Here is a 27942-nt window from a genome sequence, read left to right on the forward strand (position 1 = left end):
AAAATCCAAATGTAGTCTGAATTAAACTCTGAAATTGGCATGCTGATGTCATGACTGGTCAGGGAAGGATCTTGGCCCATTCTAATACAAGTTAAAAGCTTGATGCGTTTAAAACAATCAAAATTATCTATAAGAGATACCGAAGCCCCTAACGCTTCTTGCCTTTTAAATGCCAAGTGTAAATCGAATAAAGGATTATTGAGGTCATTTCAGCACTAGGTTATCATTGAGCAGCATCAGAGCACAGTTTTCTCACTTTATCATTCGCAGTGGACTCGGTCTTGTCTGTCTTAGTGACAAAGCATGTGCTGGGAGTGCTGCTTCAAGGTCAAACAAGCATGGCTGAGCAATCATTCTCATGAATAAATCAAAACAGATAAAAATAAAATAAAAAAAACAACACTTCAAGGTTTCAGTGTCACATTGTTACTCATTTCCATGCAAGGACATTATCAAATACATCTCATTTACTTAATGTACTTGCTTTTTTGTCAATACAATGAAAGCCAATGGACTCCAATGGTGTTTGGTTCCCAAATTTCTATTTATGTTTCACAGAATGAAAAGTCAGGCAGGTTTGGAACCACACAAGGGTGAGAAAATGACCATTTTCATTTTGGGAGGAGCATTTCTTTCACAGTACAGCAGTCTGTAGTTTCCAGATAGTCAATCCATTCAGAATGCGTCATACGTGGCTGTTCATTTCTGAAAAGCCTTAACATTAAAGACCAATACATGCACTTACCTCGGCTAGAGCACGTCGATCCTGCACTTTGCGTACACCAAGCTGCTTGACCACATTTTTGGCACCTTCTGCCACAGCTGCCTCAATCCTCAGATGGTGCCTGAGCTCTTCCACCCGCAGCTCAAGTGGACTAATTGTTTCAGAGGGGCGACCTGCACAAAACCCCGCATTTAGCAAAAACAAAATCACCATCCCATCTGTCTTTTACTTAGTAATTACATGTGTATAAACCAGCAGCTTCCAGAATAAAAAAAAATAATCCAGGCAGCAATCTGTTTTATGATTCATAGAGTGAAAAGAAGATCCATAGTACTTTTAAGAGTAATTTAATACATTTTACAAAATAAATGTTTATTGTTTAATAAATATTTAGCACTGGATTTAACAGGAAATTGACAATCGTCCATAGAATAAAAAGAGCACAAAAATATTAAAGCAATCTAATTGGATCAGTTCCATGCAACACTTAAATCAACACTAGAATTGAGTGTCACAGCAGAGCAACACTGCAAGAGCCCAATATTGCTATGCTTACATTGAAGATCAATTAAAATGGAATTGTGTATCGAATTGTGTCATGTCATGCCACTTGCATTTAATGCATCTGGTGAATGCTACTGTATGACAAAGCGTTCAAATAAAAAGGAACCAAAACAAACCACACCCAAATTCAAAACTGAAATGTTACCCCAATGCAAAGCTGACATTATATAAATATATCCTCAGAAAAATAGATCTAATTCTTTCAAACCAACTTCTCTTATAAGTTGGGTGATGATGCTGCATTGCTGATGTCAAAGCTTTGATGTCTAGCTAAATACCACAAAGACTGGGCTCAGCACACAATATGTAAGATATTGTAACTTTTCAGTTGTCTTGGAAACATGTTCTCTTTTTGATTATTATTTTGAGAATTTGGTATCAAAGTTTAAAGGGCAATGTCATCTTAGGAATACCATCTGATCGTTTTCGTTAAGTGGCAATGTTCTATGAGAAATAAATTGATTGTTATAAAAAAAAAATCTTTAATTGTCACAAATTCTTTACCAATTAAAATTAGTTGTGGGTTTACCCTCTGGCTGTGTGGTCTCCCGCTCTCCCTCTCTGGTCTGGGTGACTTTGACAATCTGCATGCGGAGCAGCTCGATTTTCGTCTTGCTATCCTGCAGCATCTGCTGGGCTGTGGACAGCATCTTCCGATCCTGGGGAGCGATAGAACAGAAGCGATAGAGAGATACTGAGAACAAATTAGAACAAACAGTGAAGACACTGTCAGAGGAAAGAACAAGCAGTCAGGGACTAGAAAGAAAAGTGGAAAAAAAATAAATGGAATTTTCATTTTTATAAAGTGATGTTTTTCGAAAGTGCTGTTTGATGATATTCCCATATATTTTGATCAAAAAAAATTATAATTTTTCCCCATGACTCTTCTAGGCATTTTTGATTATTATCATAATTAAAAAAAATTTTTATAGAGATTTCTGGGGCAATTTTCCCATTTCTGTCAAGTACTAATTCTCAGAATTAATAATCTGGTTAGCATAGTATAGGGACCAATTCTAACTATTTACTAGTAGCTTATTAGCATGCCTATTATTAACATATTGGCTGTTTATTATTCTGCATGACCATAATCTACATCTCTAATCCTACCCAATACCTAAACTTAACAACTACCTTACTAACTATTAATAAGCAACAGATAAGGAGTTTGAGGCAAAAGTTGTAGTTAATGGTTTGTTAATAGTGAGAATTGGACCTTAAAATAAAGTGTAACCAATAATTTAAACTATTTAAACTAATTTACCAATTTTACTGAAAAACATGAATATACTAATATTTAAAAAAAACACAGTATAGCTGATAAATATCTGTAAGTTTCTAGCCAATTAAATACTTTAAAGCAGAATATATTTCCTGTAAAACATGCATTCACTAAAGAAATTTCAATGACTTTTTCCGTCTTTAAAATTCTATAAAAGGAATGTTTTCCATGACCGCTGAAACCCTGTAATATACAGACACTACTAGAGTATAAGACACTCATATGTCCCAAAAAAGGTAAACACTGCAGTGCTATCAAAACATTTTTCTGTTCGTTTGAACATCCCAACCAGCCTGATAAACAAACAAAAAGTAAGTGTTTGAGAAACTGGAGAGTCATTTTTGCCGTTTCATTTTATGACATTATTAGCTCAGAAAATCATACACTACAGCTTTAAGCTGAGCTGAGCCAATATGAGAAATTCCCACAAAGACCAACAGGTCAAAAGTGCAGCGGTCTTCATTAAACTCCTCTCTTCCTCATTATGAGAAGCAGTCAGGTGTACACCACACCTAAACATACTCAAACATTATGAGCCGTTACGTTAGATTCATAGTAGCGTAAGAGAGCTATATATCCTGAAACACAGCAACTATATTTTGCAAATGAAAGACACATACTAAAATGATTGCAATGTCCCGTGGAGCCCCAATGTAAACAAAGCTGCAACAAGAAATGTGACCTTTTCTGAAACCTGCATAAAAGACCCATTCAGGAAGTAAAGGAAAAGGGAAACCATACCGTCCATAGTGCTCTCCCCCTCTCAATGCAGCTCAATAGGTCATCTGTCATGTTTTGTGAACTTTCAGATGGCTGTATGACATCCCCTTGCTCTTCCTTGACCCCCATCAGATGTTCCCTCCTGTATTTATCTCTCCGTCCTCAAAGCTGTTCATGTCAGTATATGTCGTATACCAGACACTGAGACCAGCATCCGAGAAGCCACCCCATTCTTTCTTCTTATTGTTCTACTGTCCTTGCGTCCCAATCGCTTGCTCGCTCACTACTCCCCTCCCCTTTTCATATTTGTTCTTTTTGCCTCATTTTCTCTCTCTCACGCCGTTTACAGATCTCCTTCCAAAGGAGTCAGCCACCTCTAACTGCTGCTGCTGCCGTGCCCTGCCTGGCTGGCCCAAACCCGAATGTGTCGGCATTGGTTGGAGCGAAGTCACATGGGCTGCTGCTGTCGCCAGGTCCAAGACAGGAGAAACTGAATCAGTACCAGCAAGCTCTTCCTCTTCAGACTCAAAGAAATAATGTTTTAGAGCATGTCTGTGAGTGTCTGAGTGAGTGTGTGTGTGTGTGTGAGAGAGAGAGAGAGATCAAGGCTTGGTACTCAAGCTGTCTGAATCCAGCACAGACATAAATCACAGAGCTGCCAGCAGTGTTTTCAGGCAGACACTGCAGAATTATCGCAGTCCTGTCTGATAGAAACACACAGGCTCAAATACACTCACGGCTAGCTAACTCACGGCTAGAGGTCATGGGACCATCACTCTAAAAGGGTTATAAAGGATGGAGGGGCAGAAGGGGAGAGGGGGAAGGGACCTCCTTTGTGTGTGTGTTATCACATTTCATAGCCTTTTGGCAGCGACCCAAACTGATTTAAATACACATAGAGTGGTGGAGGACGAGTTAATCATCTTCAAGATGCACAGAAAAAAAAGGAGGGGGGCTATCCTCACCTTGACAGAACTGTTAGTGTAAGTCTGAATGATGTTCTCTGCTCCTTGTTTCACTTTGAGCTCCATGGTAAGCTGTTTTTTCAAAGTACGGACACGGCTGCCCAAGGGTGATGTGATCTCTTCCCAATGGCATGGATCTGGAGAGGTGGTATTATCTGAGAAAACAATTATAAAGAAAATTTATAAAGAAATATAAAGCGACTCTTTCAGCCTTTTCTGATATTTTTTAAATTTGTTTAAAGGGGTTTACAGACTAGAGGGCTCAGTTTAAAGAAACTCTGTCTACACCACTATTCAAAAGTTTGGGGTCAGAATGTTTCATTTTTGAAAGAAATAATAATAATAATAATATTTTTGTTAAGTAAGAAGAACACACTAGATCAAACATGAATTTAAATACATTTATAATTTTACAAAAGACATTTTAATTTCAAATAAATGCAGTCCTTTTGAACTTTTCATATGTCAAAGAATCCTGAAAAAAAAAAAAAAAAAAAATCATGGTTTCCGTGCAGCACAACTGTTCTCAACACTGAACAGGGGTGCAAAGAGGTGGAAAATTTCCAAACATTTCTGCAAATTCCTGAAATTTTCCAATATATTTATTTATTTATTTACAGGAATATATTACATTTTAGAGAAAGTTATTTTAAACTGTAATAATATTTCGCAATATGTTTTTTTCTAAATCTTTTATTGTTTTGGCTGTATCAAATAAACGCAGCCTTGGTGAGTATACGAGACTACTTTCAAAAACATTGAAAATACTGTACCAACCACATACTTTTAAACAGTGTATATGTTTACAAAAAAAAAACTACACACACACACACACTCATGTCCTGTACAAGTACATAATTGATGTAATGTTTAAATATGTTTTTAAATTATTGAAACAAAAATTATAATTAAAATTATATGAACAATGATCCAAATGTAAAACAAGATTAGATAAAGAAAATAGGACTGAAACGTGTGTGATTTCAGTCACTATAAAAATAAAGATGAAATTACATGAAATTATGAAATCACACCTTCCTGCTCTCACCTGTAATAGTATCTTTCTGCGTGGCCATAGCACGTGCATTCAGCTCCTGGAGCTCCCAGTGGAGCTGCTCCAGCTTTCGGCTGGAGGCTCTAAGCTGACCGTCCACATCAGCAGCATTCTTGCGGTTAGTCACTGCCCGTCGCAGCCGCTCAGCCGCCTCTTTGATCTTCAGTTCCCGCTGGATCTCCTGCCTGAGAAGGGCGATCGCATCCTCTACACGCTGCTGGAACTCAGGGTCCATGAGGTCACCTTCAGCCAGACCCCGCAGACAGCTGCTCTGTTGTGTTCAAGCAACATTGAAAAAGTACAAAAACCAACATGCTTCAAGTTTTTGTTCGCTTACAGCTGCCTTTTTGATAAAACATAGACATCTGCGGTTCAAGTAAGGTAAGGAACCTGTATACATTTCTTTCTTCTGTTGAATATCATGTTCAAGAGAAGAAAGAAATTCATACAGGTAAATGACAGAATTTCCATTTTTGGCTGAACTATCCTTTAAAGTAATTTCATTACACTAAGCAACTAATCCATTAAGTGTGACCACAGATATTGATAAGGTGGACTTGCAATGAGCAGGGTGAAAAAAGGGTCACTGATATGAGCTGAATGTGCATAGCAAGCAGCTGGAGCAGTTACATCATAAACGCATTTGTACATATCTCAGAGTTGAGGCTTTAAACACTTGCAAATTTTCACATTTCAGGAGTTGGAAAAAGCTAAATGAAAGGAAGTAAAAACCCTATATTTATTAATGGCTTTTTTTCTGAACAAGCCATTCATAATTTGCTACACAGAGGGCAGTGTCAACTTCTCACTTCTGACTTCTTATGACACCATTAAGAAATTTACATACACATAAATGATGTAGTTACCATCATTCAGATTAATATTATCAGTATTTAACGGTTGTCAACTAGTGTTGGACGAACACTTATTAACAGCAGCAAAGCAGGAAAAACAGGCAGACCACATTTCGAAAACAGACTATCATCAACCAGTCATAACATGACTCTTCCAACTACTTTAAATCACAAAAGACTTAAAAGTCACTCGTTTTTTTCATACACATAACTTCAGTTACATTTGTGTAGTGAGGGAAAGAAGAAGCTGAAGTCCTGTCAAACCCGTTCAACCTGAAAATGTTTAACGTTAGTGATATTTAGCTAATTGTTTGAGTAAAGCTCGAGAACTGCCATATAAACAACATAACATAAGGAGACAGGTGTAATGCGACAAAATACCGCATTTGTCTAATTGTTTTCTATATTTCACTTTTTTTACATTTTAGAATAGTTTCGCTATTACTAAAGAAAATAGCTTTTGGGTGTGTTTTGATTGATTCGTTTCAAACTTTGAGCCACACAGGACTCCCCACAGCGAGACGTTTGAACGTTAACGATCTGACTGCTTTATTTTAGGATTTATTTAATCCCCAAACAGCACTTTTCCGCGTTTCCTATTACTCCATTACTAACTGTATCAGTATGGCTGTGTTAAAATGTCTTATTTCTTACCTGAAGCGTCACACCCGACATTGTGAAATTGTCCGATACACGCAAACAGTGATGCTCGGACTAACGTTAACCGACTCTTCTCTGGAGCTCACGCGGCGCCTGATTGAGAGACACTAGAAACCATATCCAGACTTCCAACTGAATCTGAGAGCTCAAACAAAAAGACATTCAAAGGGAATAAAAAGTTTGGTGCTGGAAGAAGATACAGGTGGCAGACTGTCAGCTGGGAGGCTAGACGGCTCTCGGATTACCGGTAGTTTTTTTTTTTTTTATGGAAGTTGCTTTGCCTTTCCCATTTCCTGAGGTTTGAAAAATCCTCGCCGCCCCCCTTTTCATTGATTGGCTGACAGCGCTGTCAATCACAGGCGCTGCAATGATGTCATTTGGCATGGATACCAATAGTACACTTCTATTACAAGTAACTCATAATATTGTAAGCAGGTATGCTATTGTATAAAGTGAGCCCCCCCCCCAAAAAAAACGGTTTGTAATTTTATTTATTTATTTGTCTATTATATTTTGTTACTGTCCTCTGGCACGGTTTCATTATATTAATGTTGTTCATCTTTTTCTATGTTTCTTTTACACTTGAATGTTTCTCGTTGTATTGTTCTGATGTAAGGCATAATAAAAAAATAAAATAAAAAAAACTTCTATTACAAGTACTACTATCAATAATAATAATCAATAAGCATTTATATAGCATTATTTAATATGCACAAGGGAAGCTACGAAGTTTCAACAGTCAGAAAAGGCATAGGATAAAAGTGAAACAAAAACAACAATCTGCTCTTCTACAAAATAAGATTTTTTGAATTATCCTATTTCTATTTATTAAAATCCTTTAATGCTTTTTAAATTAAACTGTTCAACTTAAGAACAATAAAGGATATAATAACAACAAATATAAAGAGTAGATAAATAATAATAAAGGTATAAAAGTAATTTGAACATAAAACTTGCTCTCCACTTGTCTCACATCTCGCGATGGTCGATGAAGTGCGCGAGACTAAACGGAGTATAAATCCGCTATTTGAGTTTTCAAGTGCGTCATTTCAGAAATCATGGCGGCTTTGCTTGCGAAGAAATGCGCGTCTCCGGCAATTCTCAAAACACTTTCAGCTCCTCAATTGAGGATGCAATGTGAGTATCACAAAAAGGTAAGCTAGTATGACTCATTCAATTTACTATAAAGTTTTTAGCTTTGACCTTATGTATTTGAGGTGGTTTCCTGTATGACTGACACCTCGTGATACATAATGATAGTTATTGGCACTGTACTATTTCCACTAACATATGACATAGCAAGTTTTGCATTTTTTAGTTCGCATTCAGTTTTTATTCTTTTAAGTCAGTTTATATCGGTTGAGATCACATTTAGTACAAGCTGAAGAATTAAGAATTAATTAAATTGTTTCTTTGTATGAGTCCATGATTTATCTTAAAGACAGCATTTTGAAATGTAAAGTCGTCATTTGTATTATTGCAAGATGAATACACCAAGCTAGGTCAAAATGGGGGAGATTGGAGCCTGGCATGGTTGTTTATTTGTCTTTTATAACAATAAAATGGCACGTGATCCTGACTTTGTGAGCCAAATAACTCAACTGGCCCCTCCCTTAAACGTTATTTTTATTTGTTAAGGTTGTGGACCACTATGAGAACCCGAGAAATGTGGGGTCTTTGGATAAAAATGCCAAGAATGTGGGCACAGGTTTGGTTGGTGCCCCTGCTTGTGGAGATGTGATGAAACTGCAGGTAATCCTGTCTTGCATAACAATAGGTTTAATGACTGCTTTAGCCACTGTTCTTCCCAAATAGTCTTTTTTTTTTTTTTTTTTTTTTTTTTTTTTTTTTTTCAGAATGGGTACAGTATGCTCATTACTGTAGGCTTATTAACTGTCATTTTTTAGCACTGGTATTTGATGACGAGTGTTTGCATTTGTGACAAGGAATAATGCATAGGCTATAAAAAGGGGAACAAAATAAACATGTATTGTGCCCTTAAACATAAAACAGTGTAAAATTTAAGTGGATTAATTCTCTGTACGGTGTCTGAAGTTTCAGATTGGATTGGGTGCTTACTCACGATGAGTCTGCATATTTTAATTTATTCTATTTATTGTTTATTTCACAGGGACAGTACAGAATATAATATTTGTAGCACTTGTCCCTGGTTAGTATTAAACTATGGACCCAAAAATACAAGAATCTGCGACCAATATATAATACTAAAGCAATTTAACTAAAATAATCAACGAATCACCAATTGTGTTACCCCTTACAAGATAAAGACTATTGTTGTTTAAGCCCTTTTCATAGCTGTATTGGATTTTTTTCGTATAAACTCTTTCTCTGACAAAATTGAACAGTCATTTGATGTCAACACTGTATCACAAATGTTAAATGCTGAGTTTTTGTTTATAGTATATTCATTATTTGACACATCAGAGTCACAATGCTGATGATGGAAGCTATCACCACCCTTGACGCGGTAGTCGTATATTTGATGGACTGAAGTGTATGTTTGTTTTTCTCACTTAGATCGAGGTGGATGAGGCTGGGAAGATTGTGGATGCCAAGTTCAAAACCTTTGGCTGTGGCTCTGCTATTGCTTCCAGTTCTTTAGCCACTGAGTGGGTGAAAGGCAAATCTGTAAGCAAAAATGGTCACATTTATTGGTTCTGTTACTTTGGTGCAAATGTTTAAAATCTGCATTGTGACAAAGTTTGATTTAGTGTTTTTGTCCTAATAAAACAATTAAACCTAAAAATTCTCAAACAATGTACAGATTGATGAAGCCCTCAAGATAAAAAACACTCAGATTGCGAAGGAGCTTAGTCTTCCACCAGTCAAACTGCACTGCTCAAGTAAGTGTTCCTTTTAATTTGATTTATGTTTGTGTAATATTTACTTGCATTATATTTGCTGCTCTGGTTGATTTAAAAAAAAAAAAAAAAATGTATAAAAATTTTACTTATGATGTTCCCTTCTGTAACTGACCTTGTTCTGTGCTTTGTAGTGCTGGCTGAGGATGCCATTAAAGCAGCTTTGGCAGACTACCGTCTGAAACAGGAAGTTAAACCGGGTGAGAAGACTGCCATGGCTCGCAACTAGGAGGCGCACTTGATCCTCTAAATCAGTGGTTCTCAACTGGTGCTTCATGTCCAAAAGGGGTTTCAGGTCTGTTCTGATTGGGTCGTGGGGAGCAGGGAAATAACAGTGCTAAATTCCATTATTAAAATCCAACTAACCATATAAACATGCAAAGCTAAAATAAAGCTTATTGTCTTGGAAGAGAATAATGCATACTTTTGAGTCTGCACAGTTCATGGTAGTTGTAATAAATCTCAGCGTTTGAGGTTGAATCACCAATTGATATCCGATGTCAAATCTGGGTCTTGAAACAAAACCAGTTGAGAATCAATGCTCTTTAGCCTCCCTTTTAATTTAGCCCAAAGCTCTCCAACTGTTGCATTGTAGCCGGTCTTTTAAACGCACAATGTAAAAGTACTTACCAACACTGTTACAGTCTAAGCCATATTTGTTTAGATATGTTGATGTAATGAAAAAGTGTCAGTGATTTCACTTGCTAGCTGAAAACGCACAAAATATTTTATTCTATTATTTTAGTTTGAAAGATGTGATTTATGATGGTGATTTATGCTGCTGGGCTTTCATTTGATGGCCTTTCAAACATTAGTACTTTAAATAAAACATGTGTAAACCTCAATCATGTGGGCATTGGAATTAATATCGCATACCCTTGGAATCAAGAAACATGATGCTAATTTACAGTGATTAACTAATTTTTCATAGTACCTGGTTTCAGCATGGCTTGTATGTGGTTTTCATTTGAAAATGTGATTTATACATCTCAATTTGAGGTTTGTTTCATTAACTGTTATGCTATAAGTGACATACCAACAGATCTGAAGCAAACCATAACACTGACCAGCATTTGTTGACTTTTTATTTTAGAAATTCTAAATGGCGGATTGTCTTGTACATTCAAATAGTGAAGTATGAAATGTGGTCAAATCTTATAGTAAGCTTATTAAGAATATTGTGTTCTTCATAAAGTACGTATTGAGACTAACTGCTCTTAGACTAAACTGTTTGAAAGGTGGCATAGGACTTGCTGTGGCTGAATACTTCTCGACCTTGAAAGGAAATACTTGGAGCCCGAATGTGTAAACCGTAAGCTGACTCGCAGCAAAGCTTTTCTACACTTAGACTTGTTTCCTTAATTGGAGTAGTAAGTGTGCTTGTTTTATTTTTTGGATGCATGTGTTTATGGTGTTGCGAGCCATTCACGCAATCTAATTCCATAATCCTAATCTTTCCGGTCTATATGGATGTCATTGCTAATAGCGGAGAGTAAAGCAAACAAGAATAAAAATGTCTGATTTAGGGTTAAAGTCATGTCAAATGAAAAGAGATTCATGACAACCAACATTTAAAAAGCTGTTTTTATGTCTTGCCCAATAGGCGTCCGTTCATATCATATACTCTTAAGTAATTTAAAACCGATTATTACATTTATATTTGGAAAATCGAAGAGTTGCAAACAACATTAAAGCCATATATTTTTCATGAACAATCTCAATGAAACTTCATACTACATTTTCTTTAGTTTTACAACGTGTGCAAGAAATACACTTTGGTCTGTATTTGCATTTAAGTGTTTAAGGCTTTAAAAATGTCCAAGCTAAAATGCTGTTTTCTCTTCACTGATAAATGGTGAGCCTGAAGTAGCAACATCCTGTTTGTCGATGTCCTCTTGGATCTCCGAACTCTTTGGCCCAGATGAATGTTTGCTCTCTTCAGGGGGCTCGGAGTCCATGGGGTCAGTCTTTTCCATGTCACAAGCAAGGATACTGTCCTGGGACCTGCTGGGGCAGCTCTTTTCCACAGTATCCTCAACCACAGACTGATTTGTGGTCTTGTTCTCTTGTGAGCCACAGCTCTCCTCTTGACTCTTATCACACGGAGCACTTTCCTCGTCTTCTGCATGTTTTTGGTCTTCCGCCACTTCATTCTTCTCCTTCCATGGGGTCTTGATTGGCGTTCGGAGGTTCTTGGTAGCCAGCATGATGTCCTCTTGGAGCTGCCTGGCTGAATTCACTGGCTCCTCACTGGAGCTGGTGTTGGCTTTCTCTGGGACTTCGCTGAAGAAGCGTGCTCCTCCGGTCTTGTCTTGTTCGTCCACGTACATCTTGGAAGGGAAAGCGCAAGGATAGTAGGTGTTGACTTTACGTCGGCGACTCAAGATGGCAGCTGAGCAGAGGATGGTGATAAGAAAAAGTAATGTGGTAATGACGATTATGGGAAGGTGGTTCTCTTGTAAGAAGTCCACCAGCTGATCCAAGAATGATTTGCTGTGTTTTTCTCCATCTATGGAGGTGGACTTCACCGATTCATTGAAGGAGGAAATGGTGGGTGTGGGGGTCAGGTCTGTGCTCCCAGAGTCCCACTGCCCACTGCCTTCCAAAGAGTCATAAAAAATGACTGGGGTGGCATAAGTAGGGAGCCTGGGTAGCAGAATGACAGACAGGCCAATGAGGCAGTGGAGAGCTGAGTGGGCCATCCTGTGACTGAATACCTGAGGTGGTTAAAAATACATTTTAATTACTTGACTTTACATGTTTTAACCAGTTAAGCTAACTGGGAATTTTCTCAGAACTGTGGCTAATGTTTTGGCAAGGTTCTTGAAGTTAGCAACGGATGTTCTTCCAGTAACACTAATAGAATGGTTGTTCAAAGTTATCTGGTATAAAATAATAAACTTAGACTTTACAATAACATTTTGAGTTTGCATAATCAAGAAAATGTTTAAACATTTAAAAATTGGTGTTTTGAACATTTAGAAATAACATTTTCATAACTTGTTCTTAGAACGTATTTTTGTTAGCTGAAATGTTATTGACTTGGCCCCAATCTGAGACTTCGGTATGTTCTTACTTCATGACATTAATTTACAGCAGTTGTCTTATGTTTTTCCTGTGGTGCAATCAAAATTCAAAGCGCCACATGGAAACCTCGTTGGATTCTGAGCCAGATGCATTATGTTCTGAGAAACTACAGCTGAGCATCAGTCCCTTCTTTGAGGTTTCATGAGCATTAAAGTTTCACTTTCCGTAGCATCTGAATGAACATGCTCAACTCAATAACTTCCAGTTTTTGTATAGCCATTTCTTACATTTAACAAAGTTACTTTTGATGAAGGAAAAATGGAAACACTTTACAATAAGGTTCAGTTCATTACCAATAGTTAATTTACTATAATGAACAAACAATAATCAACCATTTTTACAGCGTTTATTAATCTAAATAATTGTACTAGTTAATTGCTTATTCATAATGATGCATACTGATAATCATGTTACTCTATACAACTTAAAATGCTGTATTAGTAAATGTAGAAATTAATATAAAAATATTAAATGTTACATTTTTAATATTATGGTATACCAACAAACTGAATATTACTGTAAAGTGTAACCTAAATGTAGTATAGTTTGACATAAGACAGCTGGTGAACCAACATAAATTATGATGGTTTGTTTCTTTAAGCAAAGATATTTCATCTGGGGTCTCTCCACTCTGTGCCATCTGTGCTCAAGCTGACAACCATAATCATCACTGGGCATTTGGAGCACAATGGAAATAGTATCAAGCTCATGTGGCGCCTCACTCTCAAACACACACACACACACACACACACACACACACACACACACACATATACACACATGCAGCATTGATATTAGTCTCTGTTTTTATGCTGGCTTCAAAAAATTTCCAAACATTAGAAAGTTCTGTCCTTAGCTCTATTGCTTTATGAAAAAAAGAGAGGGGTCATCTTGCCAAAATCAACTGTGAGAGTCCATTCTAGAACTACTTTTGTTGAACTGTTAGAGAACAGTTTTAAACTTGGGTAGCCACATCTGGACATGAACGTTTTAAAGCTGTGCATTCCTGTAAGGTAAGTCATCTGTCTATCATTACATGGACAGGAACGATATTACTAAAATAGAAAGCAGACAGAAATAATGTTGAAACGAAAGTCTTACTTACTTTCAAGTGCTGGTGTTCTAAAACATGCCGACTGAAGAGGATCTAACATGAAGAAAGCGTCCGTTGTTTCCTCTTCTCAAGCTAGATATCTGTTGTAACAGACTGCGCGATGAAGAACAGTTGGATTGGTGAGGGGGGGAAGAAACTCCTGTTCTCCCCTCCTCCTCCTCCTGCTTCTACTCTGTCCCAGAAAGGCAGACTGGGCCATTTCCAGACACACTGTTCTCGTTAAGGCTATTTGGGGGAGAGCCGAGTTTTTTTCCCCCTGCCTGTTCACTGGAGAACTTCAAGCCACCAGATGTAGCAGTTTGTTTCAAACTAGATTCTCAATTTCATCCATTTCTTGAAACTAAAATCAAAAGTGCCTTTAAAACTGCATTTGTCTAACCATTAAATCTAAATACAGATATTGATGGTCCCTTGTAAAATACTTTGGATTTGTTTTTGGCCTTCAAACAGAAGCTATCAGGTCCCTGAGGAAGAGCTTTATGCTTCCTGTGCTCACATGGTCCACGGGGGAGAGGGCAAGCGTGCTGTGAGCCACTGCTGGAACAATGGACAGGGTGTTGAGACCTGAGATACAGTATAATGGGCTGCTGTGGCAAGTCTCAAACCTGAAGTACAGCAATATAATGAGCTGCAAATGTGAGACTAAATGGTAAACTTTGTTTACTGCAGAATAATAAACCTTGAACAGACATAGCAAATAAATGTCTTTACATGCGTCTGAAATAACAGTAAATAAAGAAAAAATGTCTTGGGATAATGTAGGGGTCTTGCATCACCCTGAAAGGGGTTTATTTTGAGATAGTGACAAGCTACTCAGCAAATAAATAGATATATGTGAGCATAAAATACAGTTTTGAGTTGGAATATTATTGTAATTATATACTGTGTATATTATTTTAAAGTCATTACAATATACACAACTATGACAACAATAATTATTAAGTCCTCTGAGCTCATTTTCATTACAATCAATAATAGTGTCACAAGATATTTCAGTTCCCTGAAAGACCTGACTGATATACAGCATTGCCGTGAATGATGAGGAATATTTGGAAATATCTTACCAATTAATGACATGATTAACTAATCATAACCAAGTATTCAAGTAACTTTTTATATTGGTAAACATGACCACATTTTGGTTATTCATTGTAAACCGTCCTACAAACAAGAATCTGACAGCAGGCTTCATGAAGAATTATGAATGAAAAGATTTATTGTAGAGCCAACCTTTTTTATTTTAGGTGAAGTTTGGAATGCATGCACAAGACTGTTTAGGACACAGATAAGTGCTGATTTTCATGGATGTTGTCCTCTATCAATGGTCAACTGAGGAGGTCTGTCTAAAACCAGAAACACACGTAGAGGCACCAATACATTTACAGTACATGTACATCAGAAGAGCTCGCAGGTAGCCACTGCCTCTTAAAACCAAGTTCACTTATCAGAGCATGTGTCAGTAACAGTAACATGAGAATAATTCAAAAGTGGGGGCAAAGTGGAGAACGTGGATAATGACAGCAAAAAAAAATAGCCATTTCCTAATCAAAATAAGGTACTATTTCTGTGGCAAAAACCTCATGCAAATGGAAAGTGTTGAGCATCCAATGTTTCTGACTTCAGAGTGATTGATTTCCTGAGGTGCAACAGTAATTTCATAATTACTATCAAGTTACAACGGTAAGTTTTTGATTTATGAAGAATATGCACGAGGAATGCATTTTCAACGATACTTGCCGAAGTCTAACAGGTTTAGGTTTACGTTCACATTCATTCTGCAACATGAAGTTATTGCTTTTGGCTATACTGTAACTGACTGTGTTATATTTTTGAAAAACCCTGTTGGTGGATGCTTTATAATTAATGATGATGATCTCAAAGCAGCCAGTGGAGGAAATGATTAATACTCCAGTGATCATGATCATCACAACGGACATTATTTGGAATGATTCTTCCAAATCCTAAATGTTGAATGGTTATGAACATTTCATTAAATTATTTCCTTATCATCTATGATTAGTTGCCTTTACAATGATATCCACATAATTCCGCCTATTCTGCTCATGTCCCACTTTGAACAGTATGTCTTGTTTTTCAATAAGTCACTATCTACAACTGGGAAAAACATATAAAAGTAGAAATAAAAGGAGAGGTGACTGAGTCACCTCAAATTTGGCAGCACAACAAAAAAGGAAAGAGAAATACTGATGTATATATACAACAACACTCTGTAACATACTGGTTAATATCAGAATACTCATGGAAACAATGTTACAATAACAAAAGAAGTAAGAAACTTTTTAACAAAATGTAAAACATCAGTTAAAACCAGTGACCACTCATTGCCACAGCTTTGCTTCTGCTTCCAATGCTTGGGGGAGACTTGACAAAAAGTAAAAGTCCGTCTTGGAATGTTGCTTGAAGTTGTCCTTGTGAGAAACACCAAGCGGAATGATCGAGTCAAATTGAGAAATTTTGGCAGTGACTGACCCCCCCTGCCCAACTGAATCTCTCTTCCTCCATTCAGAAAACTATGGCTAAGACCACCGCCAGTGTCTTAGATTGCCACTTTAGCCATTTGCTCTTCCAGTTTGGCGATTCTCCTGTCCTGCAGAGTGACCAGATCTCTAAGGGACTTTACTTCTCGCAGCAGCTCTTCTAACTTCACTTCATTCTTCTGCGAAGCAGAATAAAGAAATAGGAAAATGTGTTTTAGTGCCAACTATGAGTGGGAAAAATAAGAAAGAGTCAATGAAGCATCATCCTTACTCTGGTTAGCTGAGGAGAGGCAGGTTTCTGGGGAGTTGCTGGCTCCTCCACCTTCTTGGGTGCCTTGTTATCTAGCACATTTTTCTTGACAACTTTGAGGTCGCGGTTCTTGCCCGGAACGTAACCGTGTTTGAGCGAGATCAGGATCGGTTCGCCATTCTTGCCTTCAAACCACTCCTCCGCCTCTAGCGCCGGGTCTGGACCTGCTGTGTCCGGATAGAGGTCATCCTGAAAGAGGTCTGACTGCCAAAAACCAAAGAGACAGGAAATACCGTAATGAGTATTTTTGGATTCATGCTGTTTGTTTTCTCTGAAAACATCTGCTGCTTTAATATTAATTGAAACCAAGTGACTTCCCCTTTCTTCATCAATTAATGGCAATTAAATCTCACTTTGATTGAGCTCTGCTTGTAAAGCTAAACACAAAACAAATGAAAACTTATCAACTGAACATTACTATTAACAATCATTGTTTTAATATACAGTGAAATACAGTTAAAAGTACCTTTCTAGGAACAGTCATGATAATTGGCTCACACTTTCTCTCATGAAGTTTATAAAACCTGTGAGAAACAACAGACGTGTTATTGGCGTTATGGTAATAAGCACAATCTTAATCTAAAAAATGTGTACAATGTTTTTACTTTTTCCATTTACAATGTTATGAAGGATTTCTTATTCAAATAAATGCTGTTCTTTTGAACTTTTTAGTCATCAAAGGATCCTAAAAATTGAAAATAGTAATAATAATAATAAGCTGCACAACTGTTTTATTATACATTTATATGTAAATGTATGCACAAAATCAGCATACTGGAATGATTTCTGAAGGATCGTGTGTCACTGAAGACTGGAGTAATGGCTGCTGAAAATTCATCTTTGCCATCACAGGAATAGATTACATTTGAAAATAAATACAAAATAAAAAACAATTATTTATAATTATAAACAATTCTATTTATATATAACTTTTTATGTACAATATAATAAAATATAATACAAAATATTATACATATATCAGTTTCCGACAAAGATTAAACACAGAACTTACACCCTTATGACAGAATGAATCATAAAATTAATGATCCTTACAATGATCATTAGTAGTCAAATAACATTTCATTGACCTTTAGGCGCCACAGCATGAAACCAAAGCTACATTGCCATAGCCTTAGATTTTATAGTCAATGACAGACTAATGACTCCCCCTACTGGAGAAATAAAATCAACCTAGCTCAGAGCCATAATCACAACAATGCTGGCCAGAAGTCAGTTTAGTTTCTCGAAAATATCCAGATTCTGACAGGGCCATTAGCCCCTCAAACACTTCAGATAATCTGAATGAATCTAAGGCCACAAACACTTGCTGTGTCTGTTTTCTCTTTTCAAAAATGACACTTTAAAGAAATACCTGTGCAAATCGTGCATACCTGGCTATCTCACACTTGTTGACATCTAGGCCTCTTTTAGGCATGTAGCCCATGCCTCTTTGGGGCTCCTTGCTGGAAAACGTGTTGAGGTAGTGCACATACGGTGCCTCGTCTGTGATCTCGAAGTAACGGATACCGCTGTCACCCTTAAACAGAAAACAAGATTACAGTTGTATTAAAATATACATACTATATTGTAATGCATCACACTCTTGAGGCAAAGCCAGTGGTTCCCAATTTCTAGGGGGGCCCCAAATTATTCAAATTTCGTTATATTAACATAACCTTCATTAAAATGCTAAAAACACAACAATAAAGATATACAGCATTAATTGTTAATACAATATTGCTGAACTCATGCTTTCTGGGTCATATAAAAACTTGCTCACCTTTCCACACAGGTAGACTACATTAGTGTCAGGGTCATAGAATGGAAGCAACACTCCATTGCTGGTGTCCATTTCATGCACTGATATCGGGTCCTCCATGTTTTTCTTAAAATAGAGGAACATCAAAATATTTAATGAGAGTGTTTAAAAAAATTTTAAATTTTTCAAAAAACATGGAAATGTATTTATTTTGCCTTACTGGATTCCATAAGGCTAGCTGCCGCTCACTCATACGACTGAAACCGGTGGTGAAGATGTTTCCATCAGCCAGAAAGATGGCTCTCATGGGCCGTGCCCCCTCATGGGCCTTATCCTTCTCCTGTGATCATCAATGCCAGTGAGACACAAAGAACTGTGGAAATAAAGAGCCTTCAATGTAATTCCGAGATGTTTTCACTTACCGCAGTGATCTTTCCCTTGCGTGGATCGATAACGCGCACTTTCTTATCCTTGCACGCGGTGCAAATGAGGCTGCCATTGCGACTCCAGCAGACGCTGAAGATCACATCCGGATGCATGTCCTCCAGGTTGATCAGAGCTTCTCCTGTGTCCACGTTCCAAATGATGATGAGATTATCGCATCCTGACAGAGAAGGGAAGACAAAATTACTTTTTGATCATTCAGTCACGCAACATGTTCAAGATGACAAACGTTAGGAGTTTTTATGTAGTGTGCTCGCTTTTAAAATCTCTTACCTGCACTTAGCAGAACATTGCGGGCTGTTGGATGCCACGTCACGATGCCCACCCTCTTGGAGTGACCCTCTAACACCACGACTGGCTCAGAAAGAGGTGCGGTGAGGCCGTTCTCAGGGATCTGCCACACCTGTGTGACAAAATGCAAATATTTTCAAAATATTCACTCTATCGGATCTCTATAAAAGAGGATGTAGTGAAGGAGCTGAACGTACCATTACTGTACAATCTTCAGAGCCGCTGGCAATGACGTGATCATTGTGCGGGCACCAGTCGATGTCCAGCACAGGGCCCGTGTGACCACAAACAGTGGGGTAGGCCTTGTCAATACGACCCGTCTGCAAACAGGAAACAGAGAGCATGGATTTATGTCTCGTTTTGCATGATTCTGACCAACTATGCTTATTCAAATTACTAACTGTATAAATGCTGAGTGAGCATATATGCAGTTATCCCTTACCTTTAGCAGAGGCAGAACGAGGAAAGCTCCACCCCCACTAGCGTCCACAATAATAGCAACAAATTTGGGGTTTACTGCACAAAAGGCACTGTCCCAGGTAACCCGCGAAACCCTAATGTCATCATAGCACTGGTCATTCTTCACCGCCTGACCAAACACATGACGAAATTTGCTCTGTCGTACCACTCGTCTGATCATTTCTGAAAACACAAGAGAAGGGAAATGTTGTGGTCTTGCTACTTGTAATGATTTTTAAAAAAAAAATTATTTACAATAGTACTTTATTTATTTAATATTTAAATACCCGACTGTTATATATTGCAGTATAACACATTCTTAATGGCAGATGTTCAATGTTTTTCTTTTGCTTTCTTATTATTGACAGTGTATCATATTAGGGTAAGATGAACAGTCAGCACTGGGAAATGGTTTTCCATTTCACCCTGTATATGCATTTCTCCATAAAAGACAAGTCAAATGCAGTTTTGTGTGTGAATTTCATTGAGCCATTGTGTAGAAACATTCATCCTCATATGAGAAAACCATGTTCTAATGACTGAATAAGTAATTAATTACAGTAATAAGTAATTAAAGTGACTTATATTTTATATCCTTTATTCGATTAAAAAAAATATTTCTTTTTATCAGTTCATACTGTAAAAAAGTACTTTTGTTGAAGCACATATGTCACATACCTGGACCACAAAACCGGTAATAAAGTTCAGTATTTTGAAATTGTGATTTATACATCATCTGAAAGCTGAATAAATAAGCTTTCCATTGATGTATGGTTTGTTAGGATAGGACAATATCCTATCTGAGGGTCCAAAGAAATCTAAATATTGAGAAAACTGCCTTTAAAGTGGTCTAAATTAAGTTCTTAGCAATGCATGTTACTCATCAAAAATTAAGTTTTGATATATTTGCAGTAGGAAGTTTACAAAATATCTTTATGAACATGACCTTTACTTATGATTTTTGGCATAAAAGAAAAATCAATCATTTTGACCCATACAATGTATTGTTGGCTATTGCTACAAATATACCAAATATACTTATGACTAGTTTTGTGGTCCAGGGTCACATATTTTAGCACAAATTTCATGCATCATATGTAGCCTATAAAAGTTAACATTCTCTTTCTTGAACGGATATAAATTTGTATTGCTTATTATTTAACCAGTATAAAAGAAAGATAGAATTCACATAGTAAATTCCTAAAAGAGCCAAAAAGACAGCATTTCTTAATAAGCAACAAACTCCAAAGATGGCCAAAAATGATGCACATATCAACAGTGATGCCAAAGAAAATGCTAGTGACACAGCCAGCGTGATTATTCCTAACCAGTGTTATTAAGGGTATAATATACTGAAAAACAAATTGATGTTCATAATTATACATGAATAATCACTGGTTATATTTGAGTCGCTTTTATGAATGCATTATGTGCATTATCTAAAGCATTGGTTGAGATGAACTGCTAGGGCCCTGATTGATGGTGGTGTCTTCACAAATAACAGCTACCACCATTAATAACACTAATAATAAACAAAAACATTCTAAACAGCTGTGTTTGTGAGAATAAAACGTAGTCATCACAATAAAGTCATGGATGTGCTTTTGGAAATAGGTCAGATGTATGGCGGTGTGTGTGTGTTTGCTATCTAATGGCCGAGCTGCCTTATTGATGATGATGATGATGATGAGCATCCCGGCGAAGAAAAACCCACACACCACTAATAATCTAGTAAAAGATCAATTAAGATATAGAGTAAAAGAGAAAACATATGTGCGGATAAGAGAAAGATGAAGAGAAGGATAAGATATTCGCCCATAGTGCAAGAGTGAGAATGAAAAACCATGACATAATCGATAGATGGGCAGGCTTCTACTGGTGTGAGAAATCGAGCTAAACGCTAACCGGCCAAATGAATGAAAACAGCAGAAAAAGCATCCGATATGCAGCATGTTTTGAGCCGTGCGTGATTTTCTTTGCAGGCGCTGGCGAACTGCGACGTGCCGCTTTGAAGTGGAGGCGTGCTATCTACCCGGCACAGGTCATGATGGTCAACTTTCAATTAATGTCTCACTATTTCTGCTTATCTCGCCGTATGCATGAAATTCAAAGGCTGGATGCAGTCTCACATGCCGCTAAATGAGCCAAAACGCTTGCAAATGCACATGCACCAGCGCAAGTTTTTTTCTTTTCTCGGTAATGTCCTAGCTGTTTCCAGTGCTTGTTTTAAATCAGTGATGCTTGCTAAAATCGAGCTAGCATTCCAGTAGAGGCTATTGCACCACTGACCTGCCTTGCATTAATATGAGCAAACGCAAAACGCTTACCTTTATCAGTACTACGTCTCTCACAGCGTCAAATTCAAAGCATTAATTTATTTTCTCACAGATTCAGTTGTGCTGGTGACTGTCTCAGTGTATTGCGGCTAGCCACAATAGCTTCCCTCCTCCTTTATTCTGAATGAACGGGAGAAAACGCCCTTGTTCTCCTCTCCCCTCCCCTCCTCCTCATGTCCTCCTACACGGACATCAGTTCTATGTGTGAATGAGAAGTAATGGTGCAAATTGTGCCGTACTGGCTGACAGGTCACTGTGGTTTAACTGGTAAGGTCATTTTAGAAATGGAAAGACCCCTGAGCATCTCTCCATTGCAAACACTACCTTGATCCCAAGCAGCTTTTCCATCTTGTGCACATGAACACATTATGCTTTGCCTTCAACGGAGCTGATAATGTTACAGGACTCTGGTAATTATGTTAAGAGTGAAAAGGATGAAGTCATGCTCTTGTTGTATTATGTTACAAAGTGCAATGTGCCCTAAAATCTAATCTTGAGTCTTTATTTTTCTGTTTCAGTGTGGTGTAGGGATTTTCAAACTTTGTGATATCAACGAACCCTGATATTATGATCCGAGGAACCTCCTTTGTGAAATATAAAGACAGCTATAGGCTTTTCGTGTACTGTATAAGGAGAAATTTATAACGTGAGAAAATTCTGAAACATAATATAAACACAAGATGTTGTTAACAAAATTAAGTAATTGGCTTTTATATTGAACTAAAACAATTTTTTAAATATATTATTTGAAATATATATATTTTTATGTAAGGCTATACTATTCCAAAGCAGCATCAGTGAATAAAAGCGAGCGAGCTGAAAGCAACTGTCAAAGTGAAAGTCCACATAAAGATACACCAATTTTCTTGACAGTTAGAAAGATTAACATTTTTATTTCATAAATTTGTCTTATGATTTCTTACCCATATTTACAAAAGATAATCAAACTAAATGAGGTAAATTATTGCAGTAAGCATATTTAAGTAATGTCATAACACTATTATTAACTTCATTAGTGTTCTAAGTAAAATCTTAATGTATATAAATATGTATATACTGAAACCCACTGTGTCTCATTCTTCAAGATTTTCTATAACCTCATCAGATGTATACTGAATGAAAACTAGGAATGCAGTCAGCTTGAAAACCTATCTTACCTTTCTTTGGCGAGGATCTTCTTTCCATTTTATGGGAAGATGTTTGTACATCAAAGGCTGTCTTCATCTGCGATACTTTTAGACTCTGGCTTCCCACAGTCACATCTGGCCTGGCTTCCATTATGTTTGTCCTGCTGTGATGCATCACTTTCTCCTGGGTTTTGTTGCTGTCTCTGATGAGTTCAGAGACGGGCCTGTATCTGGACAGTTCGTTTTCCTCTGAAGCAGAAGAATCACTGCTTGGAATTCGACAGGCAGCGTAAGGATATCTAGTTGGGACAGCGGTGGGTTTACGGCCTTCTTCATCCTCCATGTCCATCATGTAGCATTCAGAGTCACGTCTACCATATTTCAAAGGTTGTTCCACGTTTTCCAGATCAGAGTCTTTGCTTGCTTGGTTCTTCTCTGTGTCTGTTTTAGCAAATGGATTTTGAGGCTTCTTCGGCACAGGTGGTGGTGGGCCCTTCATTTTTGCTTTTCTTTTTAACAATGGTCTCAGCTGAGACATATCCATTTCTTTTAGTTCTTTATCATCGACAGTTTCTATCAAGTTATCGCAGTCAGGTGCAACAGTTTCATCATACGGGACTAAATAATATCTTGGAATATCAGCAGCCTCAGGCTCTAAGGGCATGCACATGTAGAATGGATACTCCATATTATGAGGTGACATATCAAGACATGATGCATGCGTATTACAATCATCAACGGACTGCAGTGCTGCCTGCCTTCTGCCCATTTGAATATTTCTGAGTAGTAGGTCCGAATATTTGCTTGGCTCCTCTGTGGAATGAGAAGCAGATTTCTTACGGCCAATGGCTTTTTTAAAGGGATTCTTTGGTTTCTTTGGAACAGGTGGTGGTGGTCCTTTGATTTTGGCCTTTTTCTCTGTCTCAGCATCTGTGGGTGGGATGTCAGGGATCATGCTCTGTATTTTAGCGTGAGGAACGTACAGATGAGAGACGTCAGACGACTTCCTCGCCTCCTGGTCAGGAAATGTATGAATCTGAAGTGGTGGTGTGATCACATCTGAGAAATAGAGAGGCTCTTTTTCCTGTTGCAAAGAAGCTGTCTGTGCGACTTTTTCAGCATCAGGTGCATTAAAATCTGAGTGAGAAAAAGAATTGAAATGATTTACGATCGTTTGATCTAAACATTTACCGCTGGAAGAGCTCTCTTTGGCCTCTGTTTCTGTGTTCATGTCATCCAGTTTGTAGATCTTTGGATTACAGACACTTTTGCCCTGAATTCTATCATTTTTGCCTGCTAATTCAAGTAAAGAAGTATTATGCCTTCCATTAAGATGACCATCGCATTCTTTCCTGCTTTCTGTGGATCTGGACCGAACAGCTTTTTGATAAACAGATTCAGTGTCTCTTTTCACACATGGTGCTTCTGCTCCCCACACTCCCTTTTTGGCTGTGTGAGGCGCATTGCTAACAGGGACGTTTTTAGCACTGGATTCAGTTAAACTCTCAGATGACATGACTGTTGAGTGTTTTTCCATGACAGTGAATGCCGCTTTGTCATCTTTTTGCTTCTCAGTGTGAAACAAAGTATTGCTTTGGCTTAAATCTGGACGCAATGTGCTTAATACCTTTTGATCAAAGTCCTCCTCAATCCTCAACGGGACTAGAGCTGTGTCTGGATTTGTGGGTTCAGTAACAGTGTCAGAGTCGAAAGGGTCGAATGTTGTCACTCTAGATCTTAATAAACAAGGTTCATCAAAGGGAGTATGTAAGATGTTGTCCTTACCTTCAATTTCACCCCATTCGGTCTCTTCTTTTCCCAGCAATGGTGTACGGAAAGTTGGGTTTCTTTGGTTGGTTCTGAAGTTTGTTGCTTTTGGTGTCTGTGAGGCATCGTTGGGTTCTTGTAAAACACTTCTTCTTGACAAACCTCTTCTGATATTTTTGTCTCCCTGTAAACTATCCTGCTTATTTGCACTCTGAAGCCATGGGCGACTTGAATTCGAGTGGAGCCCAGTGAATGATGTACATGTAGTCACAGTCTCTGGACATAAAGAATCAGCTCTGTCCAAATACTCAAATCTGTCCTCATCAGGACTTTTTTTGTGTTGAACAGTTCCAGCACTTTCTTTGCAAACTTTGTCACAACCTCTCCTAATTTTGTCACTGCTTAGGGTTTGCATTTCATGTTTGTCTTTGTCCTGGAATGGCTTCCTTTGAAGTAAATCAGCATTCTCTGTTTCCAAAGAAAATTTCCTCTTTATTTCAGCATCAGCACTCATCTTTGTCATCCCATTGTGTCTGTCAGAAAGCATCTGTGTCTCATTCTTCTCAATACTCATGCCATTATCTGCTGAGTCCACTTGACAGGAGCCTTCTAACATGTTTGGAGTATCCTTGAGGTGAGTTTTGTTAGTCATTCTGTCTGTTTTGTCAGGTCGTTGCTGGTCCACAGCAGTAAATATGTCTGTGGCGGTTGCGTCGCTTGCGACTGTTTTGAATTCTGAGGCACATGGACCTCCTGCCAGGCTCAGCTGAGGATTTGGTGTCCTGCCATTCTGCGAAACATCCGTGTCATAACTCTGTCTGATCTTTTTTCCTCCCTGGTTGAAAGAGGGCTCAGTGGTGTTGTCATTAGGTCTTGTTGGTTCCTGATCGGGACAGGGCTCTAGTATGGAGGTGTCCAAGCAAACAAAATTCTGGTCTGTTTCTTCTGGGCTGTTGGAATGTGCTTCCTCCTCGCTTTGGTTTAAGATCTCATAGTCACTAATGGCACCGGTCAGGGCGTCTTCTTTTCCTAGCTCCTTGTCCTGTTTCTGTCCCATCACCCCTGTGAAGAACACATATCCCCACCCATGAGTTTATGAACAGACCGTATATCTTTATCTATAATGAGCCACTGCCCATTTCAAGCTCTCTCTTGTTCCTCTCACATCACTTCTAACTGGAATGTTGCAATGCCTAAAATTAAATGACTCTCAATGTGGCTACTGAGTCACAGAACCAAAATGGGAACCGGACAACTGGCAGAGTAGATCAGTTACCAGGTGCGAAGGTCACATTAGACATGAAAGGGGAAAACCCACAGACTCCAAACATATCCTATACGGCTCTTGACAACAACACCCTAGACCTCCTGGCCTCTGTTTCCACCCAAGCTAAAAATTGAGTTCATCATTTATTTTAATACATTAAAATTAAATTAAAATTAAAATGGGTATTTTAAAATAAATGAATGTAAAAATACCAATATATCTACACGAGAAAAGTTCAAAAGTTTGGGGTCAGTAAACTCTTTTAATGTTTTTGAAAGAAGTTACACTAAAATTTCCATAAAAATATGTGGATTGATTTACAGACCAGCTTAAGAACCAGCAGCACAGGTGTTTAGATCTACTGATTTGTTTTTACTAACAATTTAATATTTATTAATTATATTTGATTTATTAATCACTTCTCATTTATTTATTGTTTATAATTTAATTATTCTGACTTTGATGTATAATAAATGTAAAACTTTGTTTTCTAGAAAGTGACCTGTTGCTATAAAATAGACACATCTCCGTTTCCATCGCAGTGTGACTTCTGGCTATAAGGGTCATGGCTTTATCAGTGACCTTCTAAAACTTCCATTGCACAGTGGTTTGAAAGTAAGCAGCAAAGCATAATGCTCAGCTGACAGTGTCACAGTGTGTCTCGTGGGAAGAATAATCTAAAATAGTCTCCCAAATATAAACATATGATAAGGTGTAAGCATGGCCTTTGTCCTCTGCCTCTGCTGCTGTCTAAACTAAAAAAGCACAATGTTTTACTTAGACATAAATAATGAGGATAAATTCACGCCTTCAAGAGGGCCTATATTAAGTAGACTAGTCATTAGTGTATTTTGAGGTACATGACACAGCTTGTGAATGTGGGTCTGTCTGTGTAAACATGAATGAAAATGGCTATACATTATCAGTAAATGTCATCTCATTTGTGCCTCTCAGCATGATGGGATATTTTAAGGGTCCAGTGCTCTGTGTTGACACTTTACTCTGTCTGAGAATGTCTGCTGTAGAGGTAAAGCCCAACTGGTTGGGCTGCTGGATGAATGGCGAGCTTATATTATGCTTATGTCATTGCACAGGCACTGCGCAGTAAATCTAATAGGTTATTTTGAGGTTGATGGCCTCAGCATGCAGCGGAGAAGGGCCATCCATAAAACCACATTCTCTATGTTCAGCTCCCCCATTGCCCCACCCAAAAGAGTTTGTGAATGAATTTGCAGGTTGAGCACAAAGTTGAACGCTCTAATAAACAACACACACAATTTCCATACTGTAATAGTTCATTTGTTTCTCGTGACTTTTGAAAGCAGATGAAAAAGTATGTTAAACAGGTGGTCCCACTGGTTGTATTTGAGCTATAAGACACTTGGAATTGCTCAGCTGTTATTCAAATGACAACTATCAGTAGTCACTGCATGTTTGAATTATCTACTGTATGCAAAATAATCTTAACTAAATGCAGTCCAACATGTTTTAATGTTCAGTGATGAGTTTAAATAGTGTTCCACTCTCTGTAAAAATAACAAGGTGTTAATATTTTTTTCAAGATAACTTCACCGATACATTTGCATTTGTATGTCTTTAGCATATGATTTCTGCCCGGAGAGATTTTACAATACAACAGAAATCACATTACAGGCAAATACAGATGTAGCGTATCTCACCGTGTTCATGTATTCCTACAGAAGGAGAAAAATCCTCACCAGTGATGCAGATACGTCTTTGGATTGGACTAAAACCACTTATTTTAGTCTGTTTAACTG

At 37.8% G+C, this 27942-nt stretch overlaps 3 protein-coding genes across 9 annotated transcripts in view; all 3 read right to left on the minus strand.

Annotated features, from left to right (window-relative positions):
• LOC306871675 (serine/threonine-protein kinase N2-like) overlaps positions 1 to 7139 on the minus strand; it is a 15452-nt gene extending 8313 nt beyond the window's left edge. The window contains exons 1-5 of one of the 2 annotated variants that reach the window (XM_079419769.1): positions 6818 to 7139; positions 5304 to 5580; positions 4256 to 4410; positions 1818 to 1947; positions 746 to 897 (exon numbers count right to left, since the gene is read on the minus strand). In XM_079419769.1, the coding sequence (XP_079275895.1) occupies positions 746 to 897; positions 1818 to 1947; positions 4256 to 4410; positions 5304 to 5580; positions 6818 to 6838 (735 nt within the window). In that variant the 5' untranslated portion in view covers positions 6839 to 7139. The remainder of the gene's footprint in view (positions 1 to 745; positions 898 to 1817; positions 1948 to 4255; positions 4411 to 5303; positions 5581 to 6817) is intronic. The other variant, XM_079419770.1, reaches the window with a different exon arrangement.
• A 3657-nt stretch (positions 7140 to 10796) lies between these two features.
• On the minus strand, positions 10797 to 14080 carry LOC306871678 (transmembrane protein 119-like). The gene is made up of 2 exons (XM_079419773.1): positions 13898 to 14080; positions 10797 to 12422 (listed from the first exon to the last, which is right to left on the minus strand). Exon 2 carries the CDS (start codon positions 12405 to 12407, stop codon positions 11529 to 11531), a length of 879 nt encoding a protein of 292 aa, XP_079275899.1. The 5' UTR covers positions 12408 to 12422; positions 13898 to 14080; the 3' UTR covers positions 10797 to 11528.
• Positions 14081 to 14661: 581 nt separating this feature from the next.
• coro1cb (coronin, actin binding protein, 1Cb) lies at positions 14662 to 26075 on the minus strand. 6 transcript variants are annotated; one of them, XR_013784371.1, is made up of 13 exons: positions 24916 to 26075; positions 23161 to 24267; positions 19651 to 19850; positions 19406 to 19528; positions 19191 to 19320; positions 18896 to 19077; positions 18694 to 18813; positions 18495 to 18599; positions 18106 to 18251; positions 17490 to 17552; positions 17181 to 17238; positions 16676 to 16918; positions 15113 to 16583 (listed from the first exon to the last, which is right to left on the minus strand). XR_013784371.1 is itself a non-coding variant. In XM_079419939.1 (12 exons), exons 1-12 carry the CDS (start codon positions 25952 to 25954, stop codon positions 16464 to 16466), a joined length of 3573 nt encoding a protein of 1190 aa, XP_079276065.1. In that variant the 5' UTR covers positions 25955 to 26075; the 3' UTR covers positions 15096 to 16463. The 6 variants fall into 6 exon arrangements, 4 of the variants coding, with proteins under 4 accessions (XP_079276067.1, XP_079276065.1, XP_079276064.1 ...); XM_079419939.1 differs by lacking the exon at positions 17490 to 17552 and having other exon boundaries at positions 15096 to 16583; XR_013784370.1 differs by having other exon boundaries at positions 15109 to 16583; positions 23161 to 26069.
• Between the last annotated feature and the right edge of the window lie 1867 nt (positions 26076 to 27942).

Source organism: Barbus barbus (genome assembly GCF_936440315.1).
Source record: "Barbus barbus genome assembly, chromosome: 6".
Classification (NCBI taxonomy): domain Eukaryota; kingdom Metazoa; phylum Chordata; class Actinopteri; order Cypriniformes; family Cyprinidae; genus Barbus; species Barbus barbus.